This window comes from Cannabis sativa, chromosome 8 (genome assembly GCF_029168945.1).
Source record: "Cannabis sativa cultivar Pink pepper isolate KNU-18-1 chromosome 8, ASM2916894v1, whole genome shotgun sequence".
In the NCBI taxonomy this organism is placed as follows: domain Eukaryota; kingdom Viridiplantae; phylum Streptophyta; class Magnoliopsida; order Rosales; family Cannabaceae; genus Cannabis; species Cannabis sativa.
The window spans coordinates 2,655,826-2,676,185 of record NC_083608.1 but is presented as its reverse complement, the minus strand read 5'-3'; the positions used below and the strand labels follow the sequence as shown (position 1 = coordinate 2,676,185).

Sequence of the window (20,360 nt, the reverse complement as noted above, 5' to 3'; positions counted from 1 at the left end):
ATAGCTAACAAACCATGGTTAACAGTTCTAGCTTTTCTTAAGATTTTGATTAGGTCATCTATGAATCTAGTAATGATTTACATTATGTGTACAACCATTGCATCATTCTGAAATTATATTACCATAAAAGGATTTAGGCAACGACTAGTAACTAATCATCAACATGCGAATCGAAATTTCTGGGGAGGTAAGTTTGGATATAATTCAAAATCAATTTAATGATCTTTGAACTGCATATCTACTAACTATTTCTCCACCCCTATCAGTTCGCAAGATCTTTAACCACTTACCGTAATGGTTTTTCACCATTGCTAGAAATTCATGACATTTTTCAAACATCTCAAATTTCTTTGCATAAGGTATAATCTAGAGTGATCGTTTTAAGAATACAACGAAAGACTCATATCCACCCCTGAATGTGCATCCATCTGTGAATGAGATGAATTTACTTTCAGTGGATATAGGCATATCAACTCTTTGCAGAGAATGTGCATCCATCTGTGAATGAGATGAATTTACTTTCAGTGGATATAGGCATATCAACTCTTTGCAGAGAATGATCTTGTCAAAAACACTATGAACAAGATACAAATGCCATAGAAAAAAAAAAGTGGTTGTGTCTTTTGATGACTTAGGTATAGTTACATTAAAAAGTTCTTAGAATAGTCCAAGTGGATCCTGGTCACAGAATACTAAACTCATATTCCATAAAGTTTGAATCCATTGATAGAAAATGGTTATTAAACACTTGTGAAAGTGAAACTGTATTGTAAAAAAAAATATTTGGAATCTAAAATTTAAAGTCAAAGATTTAAATTTATGCCAAATATAATGAGTAATTCTTTCTTGAACCACCACTACTAATTCAACTCTAAGTTTGATTTGCCCATACAAGTAGGAGATTTCTAAGATTGAGGATTTATATCATTTTGGGATAGAATTTCGGGAATATAATCATATGCATTGTAACACCCTAACTACCTTAGGCGTATTACGTGATTTTTAAACGTACTGTGCAGCTCGTTGCTAATCAACGAGGTTTATGGAAAAACGTGATTAATTAAAATTTTGCTTTTTTGATTAAACTTGTAAAACATATTATAAAAGACTCGGGATCCCGATTATAAAAATATTTACAAAAAGTTTCACTGTTTAACTATTACATCAAAATTAAAGTCGTCTAACGACAGTTACAAAAATCTCAGCCTTGCTGTCCCGAGGATCGTACGCTCCAGGCCTAACCGCCCCGACATGTACAAACTCATAAGCTCGCTCACGGTCCATCAGCTACAGCCTTGCCTTTACCTACACATGAACATAAACTGTGAGTCGACAGACTCAGTAAGAAAAGCATAATAATATCATACATAACTAACTGCCGTGTCCAACACGATACTGAGTCCCGCTACTGCCATGTCCAACATGGTACTGAGCCACTACTGCCATGTCCAACATGGTACTGAGTTTTGAACGTTCATAGGGACGGTACTATTGACAAGTATCCTCCTGATCGGTCGAACCGGTCATACTCCGCCGCCGGTCATACTCCACTCGTACCGACGGGATAGGTCAATAGCACCGAACCACCAACCAAATGTCGACTGATCGGTCGAACCGGTCATACTCCGGCTTGGTCATACTCCGGCTGTACCGACGTGACAGGGTTGGATGGTTCGAAGCCTAAATACATAACTAATGTAATCTAGCGGGCTTCCTACATGCACGCTAAACATGTAATCTACATATGCATACCGTTATACTAATCTTACTCGGATTCCGATTTCGGGTGTGCTTGCCAACCTGACTGGAACTGAAGCTGAGCGGCGGATTACTGGCTCCTAAACCATAAAAATCACAACGCTATAAGTGACACGCTAAATCACTTCCCGGGGACTAAAACTAAGAACTAAAAGTTTCCCTATCGATAAAAAGCATGGCAATACCCCTAAAAACCTAAAAACGAGGAAAACTAGGGTCCCTGAATTTTCCCCAACCGGTAGACCGGTTGCCCAACCGGAATTCCGGTTCTGGAAAATTCAGAACCCTCATCCGGAATTCCGGATGTGCAACCGGAATTCCGGTTCCTCGCAGGCAGCCAACTAAAATTCTCATAACTCGACCAATTCAACCCCAATTGGTACCAAACTTTCCAGACCTGTTCTAAACACCCCAAAGAACAAATCTAAAGCCTCAAAACCACCCAGAAAACACAGAGGCAAAATTCACCATTAAAGACCAAGATTTGAGTTCCAAAACTCAAACTTGGTTAAATCCACTAACATGCATCCAAACCTAGTTAATTCTACTCAACTAAGCAAGAATAAGCTTCTGAAAACACACAAGAACATCCAGCAATTTCACAGAAACAAAGTGAACCATTTCTTTCCAAAATTCATAACTTTTCACATAAAAATCTAACCTACAATAACAAGGAACTCAAGCATGCTATACAATCTCATTAAACCTATTTATTTCAACATTTAAACAAAGAACAACAACAATAATAATCAGCAGTAACAATCACCAAAAACATCATGCATTTCACTCAATATTCATCATTTTTTTCATAATTTCAAGGAGAAATCAAGAGAACTAACCTAGCTTGGAAAAATGCTTAGATTAGGATGAGAATTCACTTGAAAGATTGAACAAAACCCAGCCCTTTGAATCCCATGCACCAGCCGAAAATGAGAGGAAAAGAGAGAGAGAGTTTTCTTTTGAAATTTCTAATTTTTTACTAAGTGTGAAATGAGAGAAAATAAAATAAAAGAAGAAGCCACTTAAACCATTTTATTTCAGCCATTAAAATAAACAAATAACATTTATTTTCCATTTCATAAATTCACAAAAGACAAAATACTAATGGGGCAAAAAGACCAATTTGCCCCTCCACCTTAAAACCACATAAATCATACTAAAGGGGTATTTTTGGGAAATTCTAAATTCCCGGCCATTCCCGACATTCCCAATGTCTAAACCCGTCCCCCAATTTACCAACATACTAAGTTGTGATTTCTACTGAGCCAAACGCCGAGTTCCAAAATACCGGACACCGGAAATGCAAAATATAAAAGCTACTGATGACATAATCATGCATTTCTGAATTCCATAAATAACAGTAATAAATTATTTAAATAGCTATAAATAATTTCATAAATAAACATAAACAACTGCCAATTTCCAAATTAACTAAGCGGGCTTTACAACTATTCCCCCCTTAAAAGGATTTCGCCCCCGAAATCTAACCTGAATAACTCTGGATATTGAGCTCTCATATCTGACTCTAGCTCCCAGGTGGCTTCTTCCACCTTACTGTTTCTCCAGAGAACCTTGACCAATGCTATGGTCATATTCCGAAGGACTTTATCCTTTCTATCCAGGATCTGCACTGGTTGTTCCTCATATGACATGTCCGTCGCGTGAAGACTCTCATAACTGAGTATATGAGAGGGGTCTGAAACGTATTTTCTCAACATTGAGACATGGAATACGTTGTGCACTGCTGACAAGGCTGGAGGCAATGCTAACCGATATGCCACTTGACCTATTTTCTCGAGAATCTCGAAAGGTCCTGTAAATCTAGGGCATAACTTGCCTCTTTTCCCGAAACGTTTAATCCCCTTCATCGGAGATACCCGTAAAAACACATGTTCCCCTACTTGGAACTCAACATCTCTGCGTTTCGGATCTGCGTAACTCTTCTGTCTGCTCTGTGAGGCAAGCATTCTAGCTTTTATCTTTTCTATTGCCTCATTGGTCCGCTGAACTGACTCTGGACCTAGGTATTTCCTTTCCCCTGTCTCATCCCAGTGGATAGGGGATCTGCATTTCCTACCGTACAACAGTTCATAGGGTGCCATCCCTATCGTACTCTGATAACTGTTGTTGTATGAAAATTCTATTAACGGTAGATATTTACTCCATGAACCCTCAAAGTCCATAACACAGGCTCTCAACATATCCTCCAATATCTGAATTGTCCTTTCGGACTGACCATCTGTCTGAGGATGAAATGCTGTACTGAATTTCAGCTTCGTACCCATTGCCCGTTGCAAACTATGCCAAAATTTGGAGGTGAATTTCGGATCCCTGTCCGAAACTATAGACTTCGGTACCCCGTGAAGTCTCACTATCTCTCTGACGTACAGTTCTGCCAACTGATCCACTGAAAATGTTGTTCTAACCGGCAGAAAATGAGCAGATTTCGTAAATCGATCCACCACTACCCAGATGGAATCATACATACCCGTGGTCCTAGGTAACCCGACCACAAAATCCATCGTAATATCTTCCCATTTCCATTCTGGTAGGGTTAGAGGCTGCAACAACCCTGCTGGTCTCTGATGTTCAGCCTTGATCTGCTGACAAGTGAGGCATCTTGATACGAATTCTACCAAATTCTTCTTCATACCGCTCCACCAGAAGTACGGTTTCAAATCTTGGTACATTTTGGTGGTGCCGGGATGCAGAGAATACGGGGTAGAATGAGCCTCCTCAAAGATCTCATTTCTCAGTTCCACACTGTTCGGAACACAAACCCTGGCTTTATACAAAAGCATCCCACTATCTGGCACTGCAAAGTCTTTGGCTTGACCAGCCAATACCTCATCTCGGATCTTCACTAACTCCGGATCTGTCATCTGAGCGACCTTTATTCTTTCCAACAGATCAGATTGCAGCGTTAAGTTGTGAAGCTGACCTACCACAAACTCAATGCCGGATCTAACCATATCCTCAGCTAGCTGGGGTGAGATCTGAACCATGCTAGCTACTTGCCCGGGACCCTTTCTGCTCAGGGCATCGGCCACTACATTGGCTTTTCCGGGATGATAGAGGATCTCGCAATCGTAGTCCTTCACTAATTCCAACCAACGCCTTTGTCTCATGTTCAAATCTTTCTGAGTAAAGAAATACTTGAGACTTTTATGGTCGGTATAGATCTCGCACTTCTCCCCATAAAGGTAATGCCGCCAAATCTTCAGTGCAAAAACCACTGCGGCCAATTCTAAATCATGAGTCGGGTATCGCTGTTCATAATCCTTTAACTGACGGGAGGCATAAGCGATAACCCGATCGGCTTGCATCAATACGCACCCCAAACCCTGTTTGGATGCGTCACAGTAGACTACGAACTTTTCCTTGTCCGAAGGCAAAGCTAGAACCGGAGCAGTAATCAACCTCTGTTTCAGCTCCTGAAAACTAGCTTCGCATTTATCTGACCAGATAAATCGCTGATTCTTCTTCGTAAGCTCGGTTAGGGGCATTGAAATTTTGGAGAACCCCTCCACGAACCTACGGTAGTACCCAGCTAATCCCAAGAAGCTTCTGATCTCTGTCACTGTCTTCGGTCTCGGCCAATCCCTGACGGATTCAATCTTCCCGGGATCCACCTTGATCCCATCTTTACTCACAATGTGCCCTAGGAAGGACACCTGAGACAACCAGAACTCACATTTCTTGAACTTGGCGTAGAGCTTATGTTCTCGAAGTCGTTGCAGTACCATCTGAAGATGTAACTCATGCTCCTCTTCGGCGAGAGTACACGAGGATGTCGTCGATAAACACAATCACACAGATATCGAGGAAATCCTTGAATACTCTATTCATCAGGTCCATGAATGCTGCAGGAGCATTGGTTAGCCCGAATGACATAACCAGAAACTCGTAGTGTCCATACCTAGTGCGGAAAGCCGTCTTCGGAATGTCCTCCTCTCGGATTCTCAACTGATGATAACCCGAACGGAGATCAATCTTAGAAAAGACCGTCTTCCCCTGAAGCTGATCGAACAAGTCATCGATCCTAGGTAATGGATATTTATTCTTCACCGTCAACTTGTTCAACTCTCTGTAGTCGATGCACATCCTCATAGATCCATCCTTCTTCTTGACGAACAAAACCGGGCTCCCTGTGGTGACACACTGGGCCGAATGAACCCTATGTCAAGCAACCCTTGGAGCTGAATCTTTAATTCCTTAAGTTCAGCTGGAGCCATCCTATACGGGGCTTTGGAAACCGGATCCACCCCTGGTGCCAAGTCAATCACGAAATCGATCTCCCGCTGAGGTGGTAACCCTGGAAGTTCTTCGGGAAAAACGTCCAAAAATTCCCGAACAACTCTGATGTCCTCTGGCCGAACGGTGTCTGGCCGAGTGGTGTCCACCACCACGGCCAGAAACCCTAAGCACCCGCCGTGCAATAACTCTCTCGCTGACATAGCCGAGATCACCGGGATCCGAGATCCCTGAACCGAACCCACAAATACAAACGGTTCTTCACTTTCCGGTTGGAAGACCACCATCTTCCTTTTACAATCAATGCTCGCCGAATATTTAGATAGGAAATCCATTCCTAAAATAATATCAAATTCGACTAAGCTCATCTCTATCAGATCAGCGCTTAACTCTCTACCATCTATCCTGATCGGCATAGCCCTAATCCACCTATTGGAGATAACCAATTCTCCGCCAGGTAACAGGGTTCCAAACCCTGATTCATATCTATCAAAAGGTCTACCCAATTTACTAAAGACTCTGGCCGCCACATAAGAATGTGTAGCCCCAGAATCAAACAGCACTGAATATAGCGAGTTGTTAATAAAAAGCTGACCTGTGACAACTGATGGGCTGGCATCTGCATCAGCCTGCGTGATAGCGAACACCCTGGCTGGAGTGGGTATCGCTGGAGCTCTCGGTGCCTCTGGTCGGAGCTGGGGACATTCCCTCTTGAAGTGTCCGGGCATGCCACAATGGAAGCATCCCTGACCTTTGCACTCACCCCGATGGTGCCTCTTGCAGCTAGGGCACTCGGGATAGGAGAATCGGGTCTCATTACCACCAGGACGACTCCCTCTGTTCTGGTTCCCCCAGAACCTCTTGTTCTGACTCGAGCCGCCGGAAGCAGTGGGTGCCCTCTTCCTCTGATCAATGGCCGAACCACTACTCCACCTGCTATAGCCTGATGCAGGAGGGGTAGGAGCTCCGCCACTAACCGGAGTACTCGCTGATTCTGACATGCACCCCACTGCGCCCTCAGCTCGCAGTGCCTTCTCCACCATCTGAGCATAGGTGGTGCTGTCGTCTGTGGTGATCATCAGGTCATGCCTGATCTTGGGATTCAACCCGTCCAGATACTTCTCCTTCTTGCTAAAGTCGGTCGGCACAATTCCCGAGGCTAACCTCGCCAACCGATCAAACTGAGTAGTATACTCAGTGACGCTCATGTTCTCCCGCTGGGTCAGGTGAACGAACTCTTTCCTCTTGGCGCTTCTGACCGCCTCATTGTAGTATTTCGCATTAAAGAGTTCCTGGAACCTTTCCCAGGTCATGGTGGTGATGTCATGGATCTGAGACACCATGTCCCACCATACCAACGCGTCCTCCTGGAACTGAAACGTGGCGCACACCACTCTGTCGTTACCGGTGACACCCATGAAGTTCAGGATTCTGGTAATCACCGTCAGCCACTGCTCGGCTTTCATTACATCCGGACCTCCCAGGAAAACCGGAGGTGCTTGCTTCCGGAACCGCTCATATAAAGGTTCCAATCTGTGGGCCGCCACCACAATCTCGGCCTGGGCAGAAGGGGCAGGTGCCGCTAGAACTATGGGCACAGGAACTGCAGGAGCACCCTGCTATCTCAACCTCTGAATCTCGAGGTCTTGTTCTTCGATCCGGGCTTGCATCTTCGCAAACCGCAACTCCCAATTCGGGGCTCCCTGATCGGCTGGGGGAGCCTGGGCAGCCTGTGGCGGGTTCTCATCACCCCGGCCACGAGCCCTGCCTCGGGGACCTCTACCTCGGGCCCTGGCAGGTGGGGGAAACTGAGCTCCCTGTCCCTAATTCGACCCTACGGAGTTGCCCTGACTCCTGGTAGTCCGCCTGGCGTCCATCTGATTAGAACCGCCTGCGAAACCAAGAGTTGGCATATCAGGTCGTATTCAAGGCGAGCTTACTAATGCCGCTTAATTTGGAAATTAGAAACGAAACATGCGCCTATTCTACTATCAGGCTACTAACATGCTTCCTAACAGGCTTTTCTTTTCATAACTGAATAAAATAAACTACTAAAGCAATAAAGGCTTACTGAACCGTGAACCGAGCTAACTGCTGATGATGATTGTACATTCGTGACGATCTTCGGAAGACAACCTGGCGGCTCTGATACCAAATTGTAACACCCTAACTACCTTAGGCGTATTACGTGATTTTTAAACGTACTGTGCAGCTCGTTGCTAATCAACGAGGTTTATGGAAAACCGTGATTAATTAAAATTTTGCTTTTTTGATTAAACTTGTAAAACATATTATAAAAGACTCGGGATCCCGATTATAAAAATATTTACAAAAAGTTTCACTGTTTAACTATTACATCAAAATTAAAGTCGTCTAACGACAGTTACAAAAATCTCAGCCTTGCTGTCCCGAGGATCGTACGCTCCAGGCCTAACCGCCCCGACATGTACAAACTCATAAGCTCGCTCACGGTCCATCAGCTACAGCCTTGCCTTTACCTACACATGAACATAAACTGTGAGTCAACAGACTCAGTAAGAAAAGCATAATAATATCATACATAACTAACTGCCGTGTCCAACACGATACTGAGTCCCGCTACTACCATGTCCAACATGGTACTGAGCCACTACTGCCATGTCCAACATGGTACTGAGTTTTGAACGTTCATAGGGACGGTACTATTGACAAGTATCCTCCTGATCGGTCGAACCGGTCATACTCCGGCTGCTGGTCATACTCCAGCCTGTACCGACGGGATAGGTCAATAGCACTGAACCACCAACCAAATGTCAGCCTGATCGGTCGAACCGGTCATACTCCGGCTGCTGGTCATACTCCAGCCTGTACCGACGTGACAGGGTTGGATGGTTCGAAGCCTAAATACATAACTAATGTAATCTAGCAGGCTTCCTACATGCACGCTAAACATGTCATCTACATATGCATACTGTTATACTAATCTTACCTGGATTCCGATTTCAGGTGTGCCGGTCAACCTGACTGGAACTGAAGCTGAGCGGCGGATTACTGGCTCCTAAACCATAAAAATCACAACGCTATAAGTGACACGCTAAATCACTTCCCGGGGACTAAAACTAAGAACTAAAAGTTTCCCTATCGATAAAAAGCATGGCAATACCCCTAAAAACCTAAAAACGAGGAAAACTAGGGTCCCTGAATTTTCCCCAACCGGTAGACCGGTTGCCCAACCGGAATTCCGGTTCTGGAAAATTCAGAACCCTCATCCGGAATTCCGGATGTGCAACCGGAATTCCGGTTCCTCGCAGGCAGCCAACTAAAATTCTCATAACTCGACCAATTCAACCCCAATTGGTACCAAACTTTCCAGACCTGTTCTAAACACCCCAAAGAACAAATCTAAAGCCTCAAAACCACCCAGAAAACACAGAGGCAAAATTCACCATTAAAGACCAAGCTTTGAGTTCCAAAACTCAAACTTGGTTAAATCCACTAACATGCATCCAAACCTAGTTAATTCTACTCAACTAAGCAAGAATAAGCTTCTGAAAACACACAAGAACATCCAGCAATTTCACAGAAACAAAGTGAACCATTTCTTTCCAAAATTCATAACTTTTCACATAAAAATCTAACCTACAATAACAAGGAACTCAAGCATGCTATACAATCTCATTAAACCTATTTATTTCAACATTTAAACAAAGAACAACAACAATAATAATCAGCAGTAACAATCACCAAAAACATCATGCATTTCACTCAATATTCATCATTTTTTTCATAATTTCAAGGAGAAATCAAGAGAACTAACCTAGCTTGGAAAAATGCTTAGATTAGGATGAGAATTCACTTGAAAGATTGAACAAAACCCAGCCCTTTGAATCCCATGCACCAGCCGAAAATGAGAGGAAAAGAGAGAGAGAGTTTTCTTTTGAAATTTCTAATTTTTTACTAAGTGTGAAATGAGAGAAAATAAAATAAAAGAATAAGCCACTTAAACCATTTTATTTCAGCCATTAAAATAAACAAATAACATTTATTTTCCATTTCATAAATTCACAAAAGACAAAATACTAATGGGGCAAAAAGACCAATTTGCCCCTCCACCTTAAAACCACATAAATCATACTAAAGGGGTATTTTTGGGAAATTCTAAATTCCCGGCCATTCCCGACATTCCCAATGTCTAAACCCGTCCCCCAATTTACCAACATACTAAGTTGTGATTTCTACTAAGCCAAACGCCGAGTTCCAAAATACCGGACACCGGAAATGCAAAATATAAAAGCTACTGATGACATAATCATGCATTTCTGAATTCCATAAATAACAGTAATAAATTATTTAAATAGCTATAAATAATTTCATAAATAAACATAAACAACTGCTAATTTCCAAATTAACTAAGCGGGCTTTACATGCATCATTAAATTTCTTAAGAGAAAATAGAATGACATTAAATTATTTATAGACCATTCATCCAATGATATGTTATTGAGCTAATTCGAAATGAATAAGCTAAGAGGAATTAGGATAATTTCGTTGTTTAAATAAGAATCCAACGATGCTCCGATTAGCGAGAGTCAAAGTAATCTTATTTATACAATCTTCTTGTATATACAACACTTATCTTCTTGTATATTGTAAAATACTAGTCTAAGGTGTCATCAATTGATGAACAGCTAGATGTTGCATATACAACACTTATCTTTCGAGATCTAACACTATTATGTATGTCTAATGGTGAAAATGCATTGGGGATTTATCTCATTAGAAAAACAAACCAAGTTAGACCAAGAATGAAGCTTCGAAATTAAACTACATTTTAATAACAGAAAATAACATGGTTCAATATAAATTCATACACAATTCAAAAATTATAAAACACATAGCAAGTAGGAATGATATGTGAAAATACTAAAACATACAATCCTAAATAATTTCCAAGGTTTCCAACAAACTGATACAGTGTCCCGGTAGGCGAGAGTCAAAGTATCATTCATTGAATAGAGTTGTAAGCTCATCTAAAATACAAACCATTGTAGCAACCTTTTATTTGATCAAAATAAGAATCCAACGTTGTCCCGGTAGGCGAGAGTCAAGGTTATTCTCATTTTATGAGCTTCCACCATTGTTTCATGTTTTATAAGTTTATCTCTCAGTAGTCACCGTAGGGGAGAGTCTAATAGAGACGAAAACTTACAAAACACTTATCAAATGAGATCTTACGGTGTTAAATGCGTTCAACGAATAACCATCCATAAGGGGGACGAAGTCTAGCGTCTCGAGGTTATATTGAAAACATTTAGCTATTGTAAGACCAACAATGGAGATCGAATATCCTAATAATAATAAAGCTCATTATTTTTTTAAAAAAAATGTATTTTCTTCTAATATTTATTTTAATCAATTTATTTTAAATATATATATTTATTTAATTAAAATTTCCAATTTAGAATGAAAAATTCTAAATATAAATTTTAATTTAATATTTATAAATTTTACTTAGATGGATATGAAAATAACATGAATTATTTCGATCTTAGTAATAATTTCCAATAAATATTTAGAAAAATATTCAATTTAAGTTGTTTCAAAATTAATTTAAATTAATTTACAACTCAATTTAATTTTCTGTAAATATATAATGCATTTCGAAAAATTGAAGTATTTAAAAATACAATTTTCGAAATTGCTTGTTAAAATAAAATAAAAATAAATCCTGGAAAAAACTATTCTAATTTAATGTTGGCCCAAAATTAATTAATAAAATTAATTTACAACAAAAAATACAATTTTCCTATTTAATTAAATATTAGATAAAAATTTCAAATATTTAAGTATCATGATGAAAATCAACTTAAATATTAATTTTCTATTTAATTAAATACACTAGAAAAATACTTCAAGCAAAACAGATAATATCTATCTAGACTTTCATTGACTAATTAATTCATTTTCTAATTATAATATATTTTATTTCATTTATTTTAATTAATCATTAAATGAAAAAATCATTGATTTAAGTTGGTGATAAATTAAAATAAATAATTCTCAACTTTAATCTATTTTTCAAATAAAATTCAAAATTTCTACGTTTAAGAAATGCAATTTCGAAATTATGGGAAAAAGATTAATAAAATAAAATAAAAAATATTTTGAAAATTATTCAAATTTAAGTTATTTGAAATAAGATTTCAAACTTAAAATAATTTTTAATTTTAATTAAATAACATGAAAATAACAATATTTAAGTATCATGATGAAAATCAACTTAGATATTTAATTTTCAATTTAATTAAATGTATTAAACTCAAGAAATAAATAATTAAGTATAGAGAAGACTTAATTATCAATTCTAATTTAATACTAGGAAAAATATACTTAACTTAGATTGTACCAAAATTAATTATTAAACAATTAATTTCACAATCTATGATATTTTCCTAATTAAATATTAGAAAAAATAACTAGTTCTTGAAATAACTATCTAGAATAATTTCATTTACTAAGTGTTTTTCTAAAATTAACTTTAAAATATTAAATGAAAAATTAAATTTCATATATTTTAAAAGTTAATTATGTTGCTAATTCAATTTTAATTAGGTTAGACTAATATAACTAACTTAATACAATTATTTAAATAAGGCAAATGGGCCTTCACAATTGGGGTAGTTCATTTGAGGGGAGCTGGGTTCAGTATGTCGTACCCACTTCTATTGGCCCCCAACTCTCACATAAGGCCCAAAAGAGAGGAATTTAACCTTTAAATAAACAATTGTTATTCATTGAATAAGCCCAAATCTAATTGGGCCTAAATAAATTTACTTATGTCAAAATTTATTTAAGCAACCTAGTCCATTTACTTAGTATAACTTAAATGGGCTGCATATATGCATCTAAGCCCAAAAGTAAACATATAGGCTCACATAGGTCAAATGATTTGTATGGGCCCTATAATGTTACTAGGTTTACACAGATGAAAGAAATTGTAAAATTTACCTGTTACAAATTATTTATAAGATCTATTGACAATTGGACTATGATTAAAATCAGATCATTAAATTTGTTAACAAATCATATCTAGGATAGAAATTCTAAGTTCAAGCTAGGTCAAGGATATGTGATATATGCAAAGGGTAAAAGGATGTCCATAGAGTTGTACTTCTAGGACTGAGTTAGGTCAAAATTGTCCCCTCGAGAGAATGTTGATGTTGTCTGAATAGTTAGGGCATGACAACTTGAGTCATGTAGATCATTTGCATGTTCTTAGAACTCTAATACTTGGGTCTTAACTAGAAAAAATGAACTTTTGAGCAAATTTTTGATCCATTTTTCTTCTGATTGCCTATTTGGAGTTGTGAAAACTCCAAATGGGTCTGATTTTTGGAAGTTATTTGAGTTTATTTTGGTAATTCTCCATTGGGTTCCTATATGTCACTTCGAGGTATCGTTTGGTGAAGGGAGGACTTCATAAGTAATGGGTTCGACGGGGAACTCTCCAAGCAATTTTAGGGGAGGGGTTCCCCAATACTCATATAGGATGTTGGGTATATAATTTCTTGGTTCTTTCTTTTTGTTCATTTTTTCGGTGATTGATCTAAATAAAGAATTCAGTCTCAAGGTAGTAAATAATGAGGAAGTGCCAACCATAATCTTCGCTTAGGAGGTCAATGTTGAGGAATCCCTAATTCTTGCTCTCAGAGAGGAACTTCAACAAAACCTAGTCCTAGAAGTTGCTCTGTCTAGGGAGGCAACTTAAACTAAGGCAAAGGGGAAGGTTAAAGTTTCATAATGACTCCATTTGGGAAATGGACAAAAAACCCAATAGCTTTAGGTCTTAAGACATGATGGAAACCTATGCCACTAAGGCTGCTGTGCGTAGCATACCATAATTGATGTGGAATAGGCTATCTATGGTAGAAGAATAAACCTCCGTGAGTACTAATGGGTTTAGCACCTAGAGCTGGGCTCACATGGTAAGGGAAGCACACAACCCTCTTAGGACATACTTTGCAGAGTTCTGTGCGAGAAGGGGAATAGCTTTGTTCTAGCTGATACCTCTAGATTAAGAGGGTACATCTTTTGCAAAATTTGGAAGCTCAAATTTCCTAGAACGAATGAGATATTATAATTCTATGGCGTGAAGACTCAACCTATGCATACCAATTGCAAAAAGTTTCAATTTTACAAGCTCGAGAGGTATTCTGACGCGTACTGCCCCGCCAACCATACCTTATGCTCCGCAGATCTCTGGGAGTATTGGTTTTCTCCACTACCTTCCCAGAAGAGGGCCCCACGCTTCCTTTGGACTTCAAAATCCTAGAGAAGAAATTTTATATATTTTTCTTTTTCATTTGCAAACTTTCTAAGTTGGCTACTTTTTGAGGTTTTATCATCCTATTTTTGACAGAGCTTGTTCCCCGAAGCCTTGAGACTCAGGAACTACAAAAGAAAGTGGCTCAGTACTAGACCTTCTCCATTGAAAAGCTAAAAGTAAAGGGATTGGTCACCCCCAAACTACTCCATAAGCATGGGCTGGTACCTGGCTTTCAAAGTATTGATAATGTAAGTGGTAGGGGCTAGAGCCAAGCTTCCAAAGAAGCTAAAGAACAAATAACCATAGTCATTAAAAAAAAAATAATAGCTGAAGCCGTCAATGAAGAAAAACTCTTGGAGGCAGACTAGGCACTCCACCACCCTAACCCCCTGATAGAAGAGGAGGAAATCCTGGAGTGGTTTGATACAACATACTGAGATAAAAGTTCATTAGGAGCTAGCACTTGTGGAAGAGGTAATAGACCCTTCCATATGTTTTGTACCCTGAACCTCTATCGCATGTCCTTGAGGAACCAAGGGGTTTTGATAGTGACTTCTTAGGCTTAGACAATCTTAATTACCCAAGGAACATATATATTGATAGGTTAGATGAGATTATTTGGAGTCCAAGTAACCTAGAGTCATCTCCGGATACAATTAGAGTGGGTCCTTTCTTGACTATGTCCTTCCTCAACTTTGGAGAGTATGGAAGCTTCATTTGTTAGGAGGACATAATCTTCTTTGCTCATGGGAAATTTATGATTACTCATTGAATTGTTGCACCCACGATAACACCTTTAGCTCATGCTATTACATGCTAATACTTATTTCAATATGTTGTTGGATGGTTGTTTCTAATTGTGTTGTTCTTTTTTGTGTTGCAGAAAATACAGAACCAAAATTAATGAAGTCAATGATGGATAGGATCACCAAGTCATTTGCTAAGATAGAGGGGGACAAGGGAAAAGGGATGGCCAAGGCTAGGGCCAACAGGTCCTACAAGCCCAGGCTTCCCAGTTCCACTTATTCTTTTGAGACTCATGGAGCACCTCCTAGTCTCTAGGTTCCTTCTAGGGTAGAGAAAACCCATATTGCAACTGGGGAGGCCTCTCGAGACATGGTAGTTTCCGGTAGTGGCGAGGCAAAAGCAGACCAAACTTCACATCTAGCCCCAAAGAAGGCTCCGTCCAAGTTGATTACAGAGGAAATAACCGAAGGGGTTCTAGAGGCTGTTATCGCATTTAACAACAACCTAGATTGTCCAGTCTTTCCAAAGAAGGCTACTATTGCAGTCGCAAAATGTTCTAGTATCCCTCCCCAATCTGAGAGGGAAGCTTAGAAAGCTAGATTAGTTTCAGAGAGGCAATGGTCACCAGGAGCAGAAGGAGACCTTCAGGGATCTACCACCCTTCGACAATAAGATCCAAAGGAAACAATCCTACTAACATCATAATCATAACAACAACAATAATCACTACGAATACAACCACACAACAAACAAAATCAACAACAAACACAGTAACAACAACCTAAAGAAAATCATAGATGTAGAGCAGTCCCTTAGGAGGCGGCATGAAAAGTAGTAAATAGTGCTTCAAAAGAGGGTTGACTTCCTTTCTTCTTTAATAATGGCTGAAATGACGGAGGGGGTGCGTACCAACATTTCTGGACTAGTGATCCATCCTATGGCACTTGGAAAACAGCTGGTCCCTAGGGTTGGGAGAGAGTTGGCTCCTTTTCTTGTAGAGCTCTTAGACCAAATTGCGAGGAATGTTTGCCAGATAACTTCTCAAAAATGGGCAATATGTTGCAACACTGAACTCTTCACTCTAGCTCAAGTAACTAAACAATAGGGAGTAGGGATAAGCATAGTTTTGGTGCTTATGTTGTCAGTTCTATTGTTTTCATATTGAATTATTTCCTTAGATCTTTCCTCGTGCTAGATTGCTTTGATTGTTAAGACAACTTTCAAGGAACCTATCTTTACATGAATAAAAATGAGCTTTACTTTCTACACTTAAGAGAGTTAAAGCCTACACCACTACTGAGGTGAATGGGATCAAGGTTGAAGTAGAGCTATGATTTTGAAGGTCCAAATAGAAACCTAAGCTGAGATTGACCAAGTGAAAGGTGATGCCATGGATTACTGAAAAATGGCATTACAGGAGGCTAGTGACAAATACCATAAGATGTACATAAGGCCACAGTTGATCAAGAGCACAAGGATGAGAAGTACCATCAAAACTCTCTGATAACCTCCCTGACTAAAGAGATCCACTAAGTAAAAGATTTAAGAGATAAGGCTAAAGCTCGGGCGATGATCAAGAAAAACACCCTTAATGATAAACTCAAAGAGGTCAACAACTTGGAGTCTCAAATAAACCTTATAGACTTGGTGATTAAGGGTTTCTAGTATGATTTCAAGAAGCTAAAGGGGGAGATCCAGATGAAGAAAAATAGGATAAACTCCGTAGTAGAAACCCTGTGATGTGTTTGGGAGGCCCGTGATCTTCATGCCACTGCTAAAAGGAAGTTGTGGAAAGAATCTTCATATTGACTGGGCAATGGCAAGAAGGCTTTTATAGCTATGGCATTGATGTAGAAGATCAACACGACTGCTTGCCAACTCATATCGAACACAGCTAAACACATTACGAAGGTGGAAGCTAGGGTGAGGGCTTACGTGGATGCTCGCATACACAAAATTCGTCTTTAATCTTTGAACTTGGCCCTCTCCATACTTCCCCACACCTTGTGGAAAAATAATAATATAGTTCTTAGGTATCTTGGAGAAGATGAGGAACAATACATGTGAAGGGTGGAGGCTATCGAGTTAGATATTTATATCGACACCTTTGACATTATGCCGTAGAAGACCCGGCAAAGAAATTCATAGACGAGCCCTCAGTAGAAGTTGTAATCTCTATAGAGAACGGTGCACAAGTGCTCTAGGACCCTTCTGAGGCCTAGCTTCAAGATCTTCCTCCAAGCCAAGCTTTAGATCCACTTCCAGGCCAAGCTCAAGATTACCCTCAACCATAACTCTATCACTTGTCTTTATTTTTAAATCATTAATTACTTTATATTTTTCCAGAGACATTTTTGTTTCACCATAACTGCAAGGCTCTATGTAATATCATTGAAACAAATTTTCTTTTATTTATGTTTGTTTATGCCATCCTTAACTTGCTTAATATCTACTTTCTCTTATCCGGTAGACCATTTAATAGGTTTCCTTTACGATATTTAAAGCTTGTGGTTCCAATGGTCAAAGTTTCATACCTTTAAAGTTTTTATCTTACGTGGTCTGTTGAAACTTGGAAGTATATGAATTGCAAATTCTTTCTTCCAGACGTCAACATTTCCAGAGTTCCTTCATTGTGCTTACAAATCTTAGCTATTAAACCTATAAGTAGCATAGAGGGATCGCTAGCTTGTTCCCAGATTGCCAAAATGAACGCGAAGCTTCACTCCTTTCTAGGTACTTCACAATTAATTGCCTTAAGTAGACTACTTAAGGAAATTTTTTTATTTATATTTAGTGACGGAAATGGGCTATTTATGTAACTAGTTTAGGCAACATTTCTTATTGAGAAAGAAGGCTGAAAACGGATCAATACATAGGCTATATTACCCCTACTGTAATTCAATGTAACAAAGATGGCTAGCAATGCAATAGGTATTTTTCAAAATTGTGATAAAAGGGCAGCTGAAAATGCAAGGGATTTCAGACAAAACTCCTCATTTTCACTCTTTGTAAAAAATCCAAAGGTTTAGTCAATAGACCAGTCTCACAATGCAATAGATTTTAGGAAATATTTCCTTTTTAGGAAAGAGGATGACAACATACTGATTGTGTTCCTGATGAAAACCAAGATAAATATGCATCAGATTTCAAGTGACACTTCCTTCTAGGAAGGAGGTTAAAAACGTATTGAAGTTCAGGCGATGTTTTCATTCATAGTTAAAAAAAATTAAAAATTTTAAATATGAAGGTGGGAAAAAAAAGTTGAATATGCAATAGATTTTAGGCGACACTTCCTACCAGGAAAGAGGCTGAAAATATAATGAAATCCACGTGATATTTCACTTTAATGTTGAAGAAACTTGAAAAAATTTAAATATAAATAACATAAAAATAATAGGTGGGCATTGTATGTTTTTTAGGGCACATATCTAGGTATACTCCTGCCAAGTGAGCTAGAAATTTTGGACGTCTCCGAATTCTTGATCACTTAATTAAAACATAGCTTGTGGCCAGAGATAAAAAGTGCAAATTCTTTTGTAAATTTCTTCTGTTTTCATTTCATTTTTCCCACGGGCTTACATTTAAGAAGGAAGATATACAAGAAATTAAAATTAAGCTAAAAAGATGTTTAGATCTGGATACCCCTAGCTTATTGATAATAGCAACTTAAGTAGTCTTCATTCCAAGCACACAAGATTTATGATCCATCCATCCTCTTAAGTTGATATGTTCTATTACCCACCCTGCGTTGAATTTTATAAGGTCCTTCCCAATTAGGTCCTAAGACCCCCACTCCTAGTTCTTATGAAGTAGAGAATACTCTTAGGATGAGATCTCCTCTATCAAATCTAAGATTCCTAGAGCAGAGAGTGGTTTTAGGTTAGATCGTAAGTCTCTTGTCTGTGGGAAGGAATAGTGGCTTCTACTGGGATGGCTCCCTCACAACCATAAGCCATTGAATATGGCGGATGCCTCGTTAAAGTTCTCTCTATTGTTTTGTATGCCCTAACGACTCACGAATGCTCCTCTGGCCAATGGGCTTTGCAAGCATGAGTTTCTTGTTCAACACTGTCTTTAAGATCTTAAAAATAGCTTTTGCTTTTTGGTTTGCTTTTCATGATTTTATGTTGGACAGAAAAGTTGGAGAAGTGTTCACTGTCAAATTGCTTCCCATTATCAGAGACAATCTTGTGTGGAATTCCAAACTGGTACACAATGTTTTTTATGACAAAGTCCATGGCCTTTTTGGAGGTGATCGTGTTCGTGGGCTCCGCTTCCACCCATTTGGTAAAGTGATCAATTGAAACTATTGCATATTTTACTCCTCCTTTTCTTATGGGGGGGGATCCCACTAAGTCCATTCCCCAAACTGCAAAAGGCCAAGGACTACTCATGAGTGTGATCTCAGTCAGTGGTGCTTGCAGAACCTTGGCGTATCATTAACAGTGTTCACACTTTTGGACGTATTCTATGCATCCTTCATTGTGGGCTAAAAGTAACCCAAACAAAGGATCTTTTTGGAGAGGCTCAATCCAGAAGTGTGATCCCCATAGAAACCTTTGCGAATCTCGTAAATGATAGCACTTACCTTGGTTCTAGCTATACACCTTAGATATGGCACAGATAACCCCCTGCTGAAAAGCTTCCCATCCAATATCACATATCGAGGAGCCTGAATTGGACGTTCTAGGCAGCAACTTTGTCAGTTGGTAGCTCTCCTAAACTCAAAAATTTCTAAATGGGACCTATCTAGGAGTTTGAGTGATCAAGGGTGGCATTTACCCCCTGTGCTCCAATACTCGAGACTTTCAGGCGGCCTACAGGCATCACTTCATACTGCACTATCTCTAGGTCTGTTGCAAGTTTGGCCAATATATTCGCGAATGAGTTTTGGTCCTTTAGGACCTGTCGGATGTCGTAGCTCTTAAAACCATGCAATAACTCTTGGGACCTCATCACATAGGCATCCATTTTCTCACCCTTGGTTTGATACTCTGATGATATTTGGTTTACCACTAGTTGGGAAACATTGGGCTCTTCAATGTATTGGACTCCTACTTCCTTAGCCAATTGTAATCTTACTAACATTGCTTCATGTTCTGCTTCATTATTAGAAGATGAGATCTCAAAGTAGAGGGCGCTTTAGAGCTGATGTCCTTAAAGAGACATTAATAACACTCCAACTCTAGCTCCATTTTCATTTGATGCTTCGTTAACATAGACCTTCCAAACTTGCAGTTTTGGAACTGTCTTGTCTGGGAAGTCATTCATTCCAAAACACTCCACTATGAAATCG

General features: G+C 39.1%; 1 protein-coding gene across 1 annotated transcript in view; it reads left to right on the top strand.

Annotated features, from left to right (window-relative positions):
• LOC133030097 (uncharacterized) overlaps positions 1-15,379 on the top strand; it is a 65,115-nt gene extending 49,736 nt beyond the window's left edge. The window contains exon 5 of the mRNA XM_061102312.1: positions 15,201-15,379. Within this exon, the coding sequence (XP_060958295.1) occupies positions 15,201-15,379 (179 nt within the window). The remainder of the gene's footprint in view (positions 1-15,200) is intronic.
• The last annotated feature ends 4,981 nt before the right edge of the window (positions 15,380-20,360 follow it).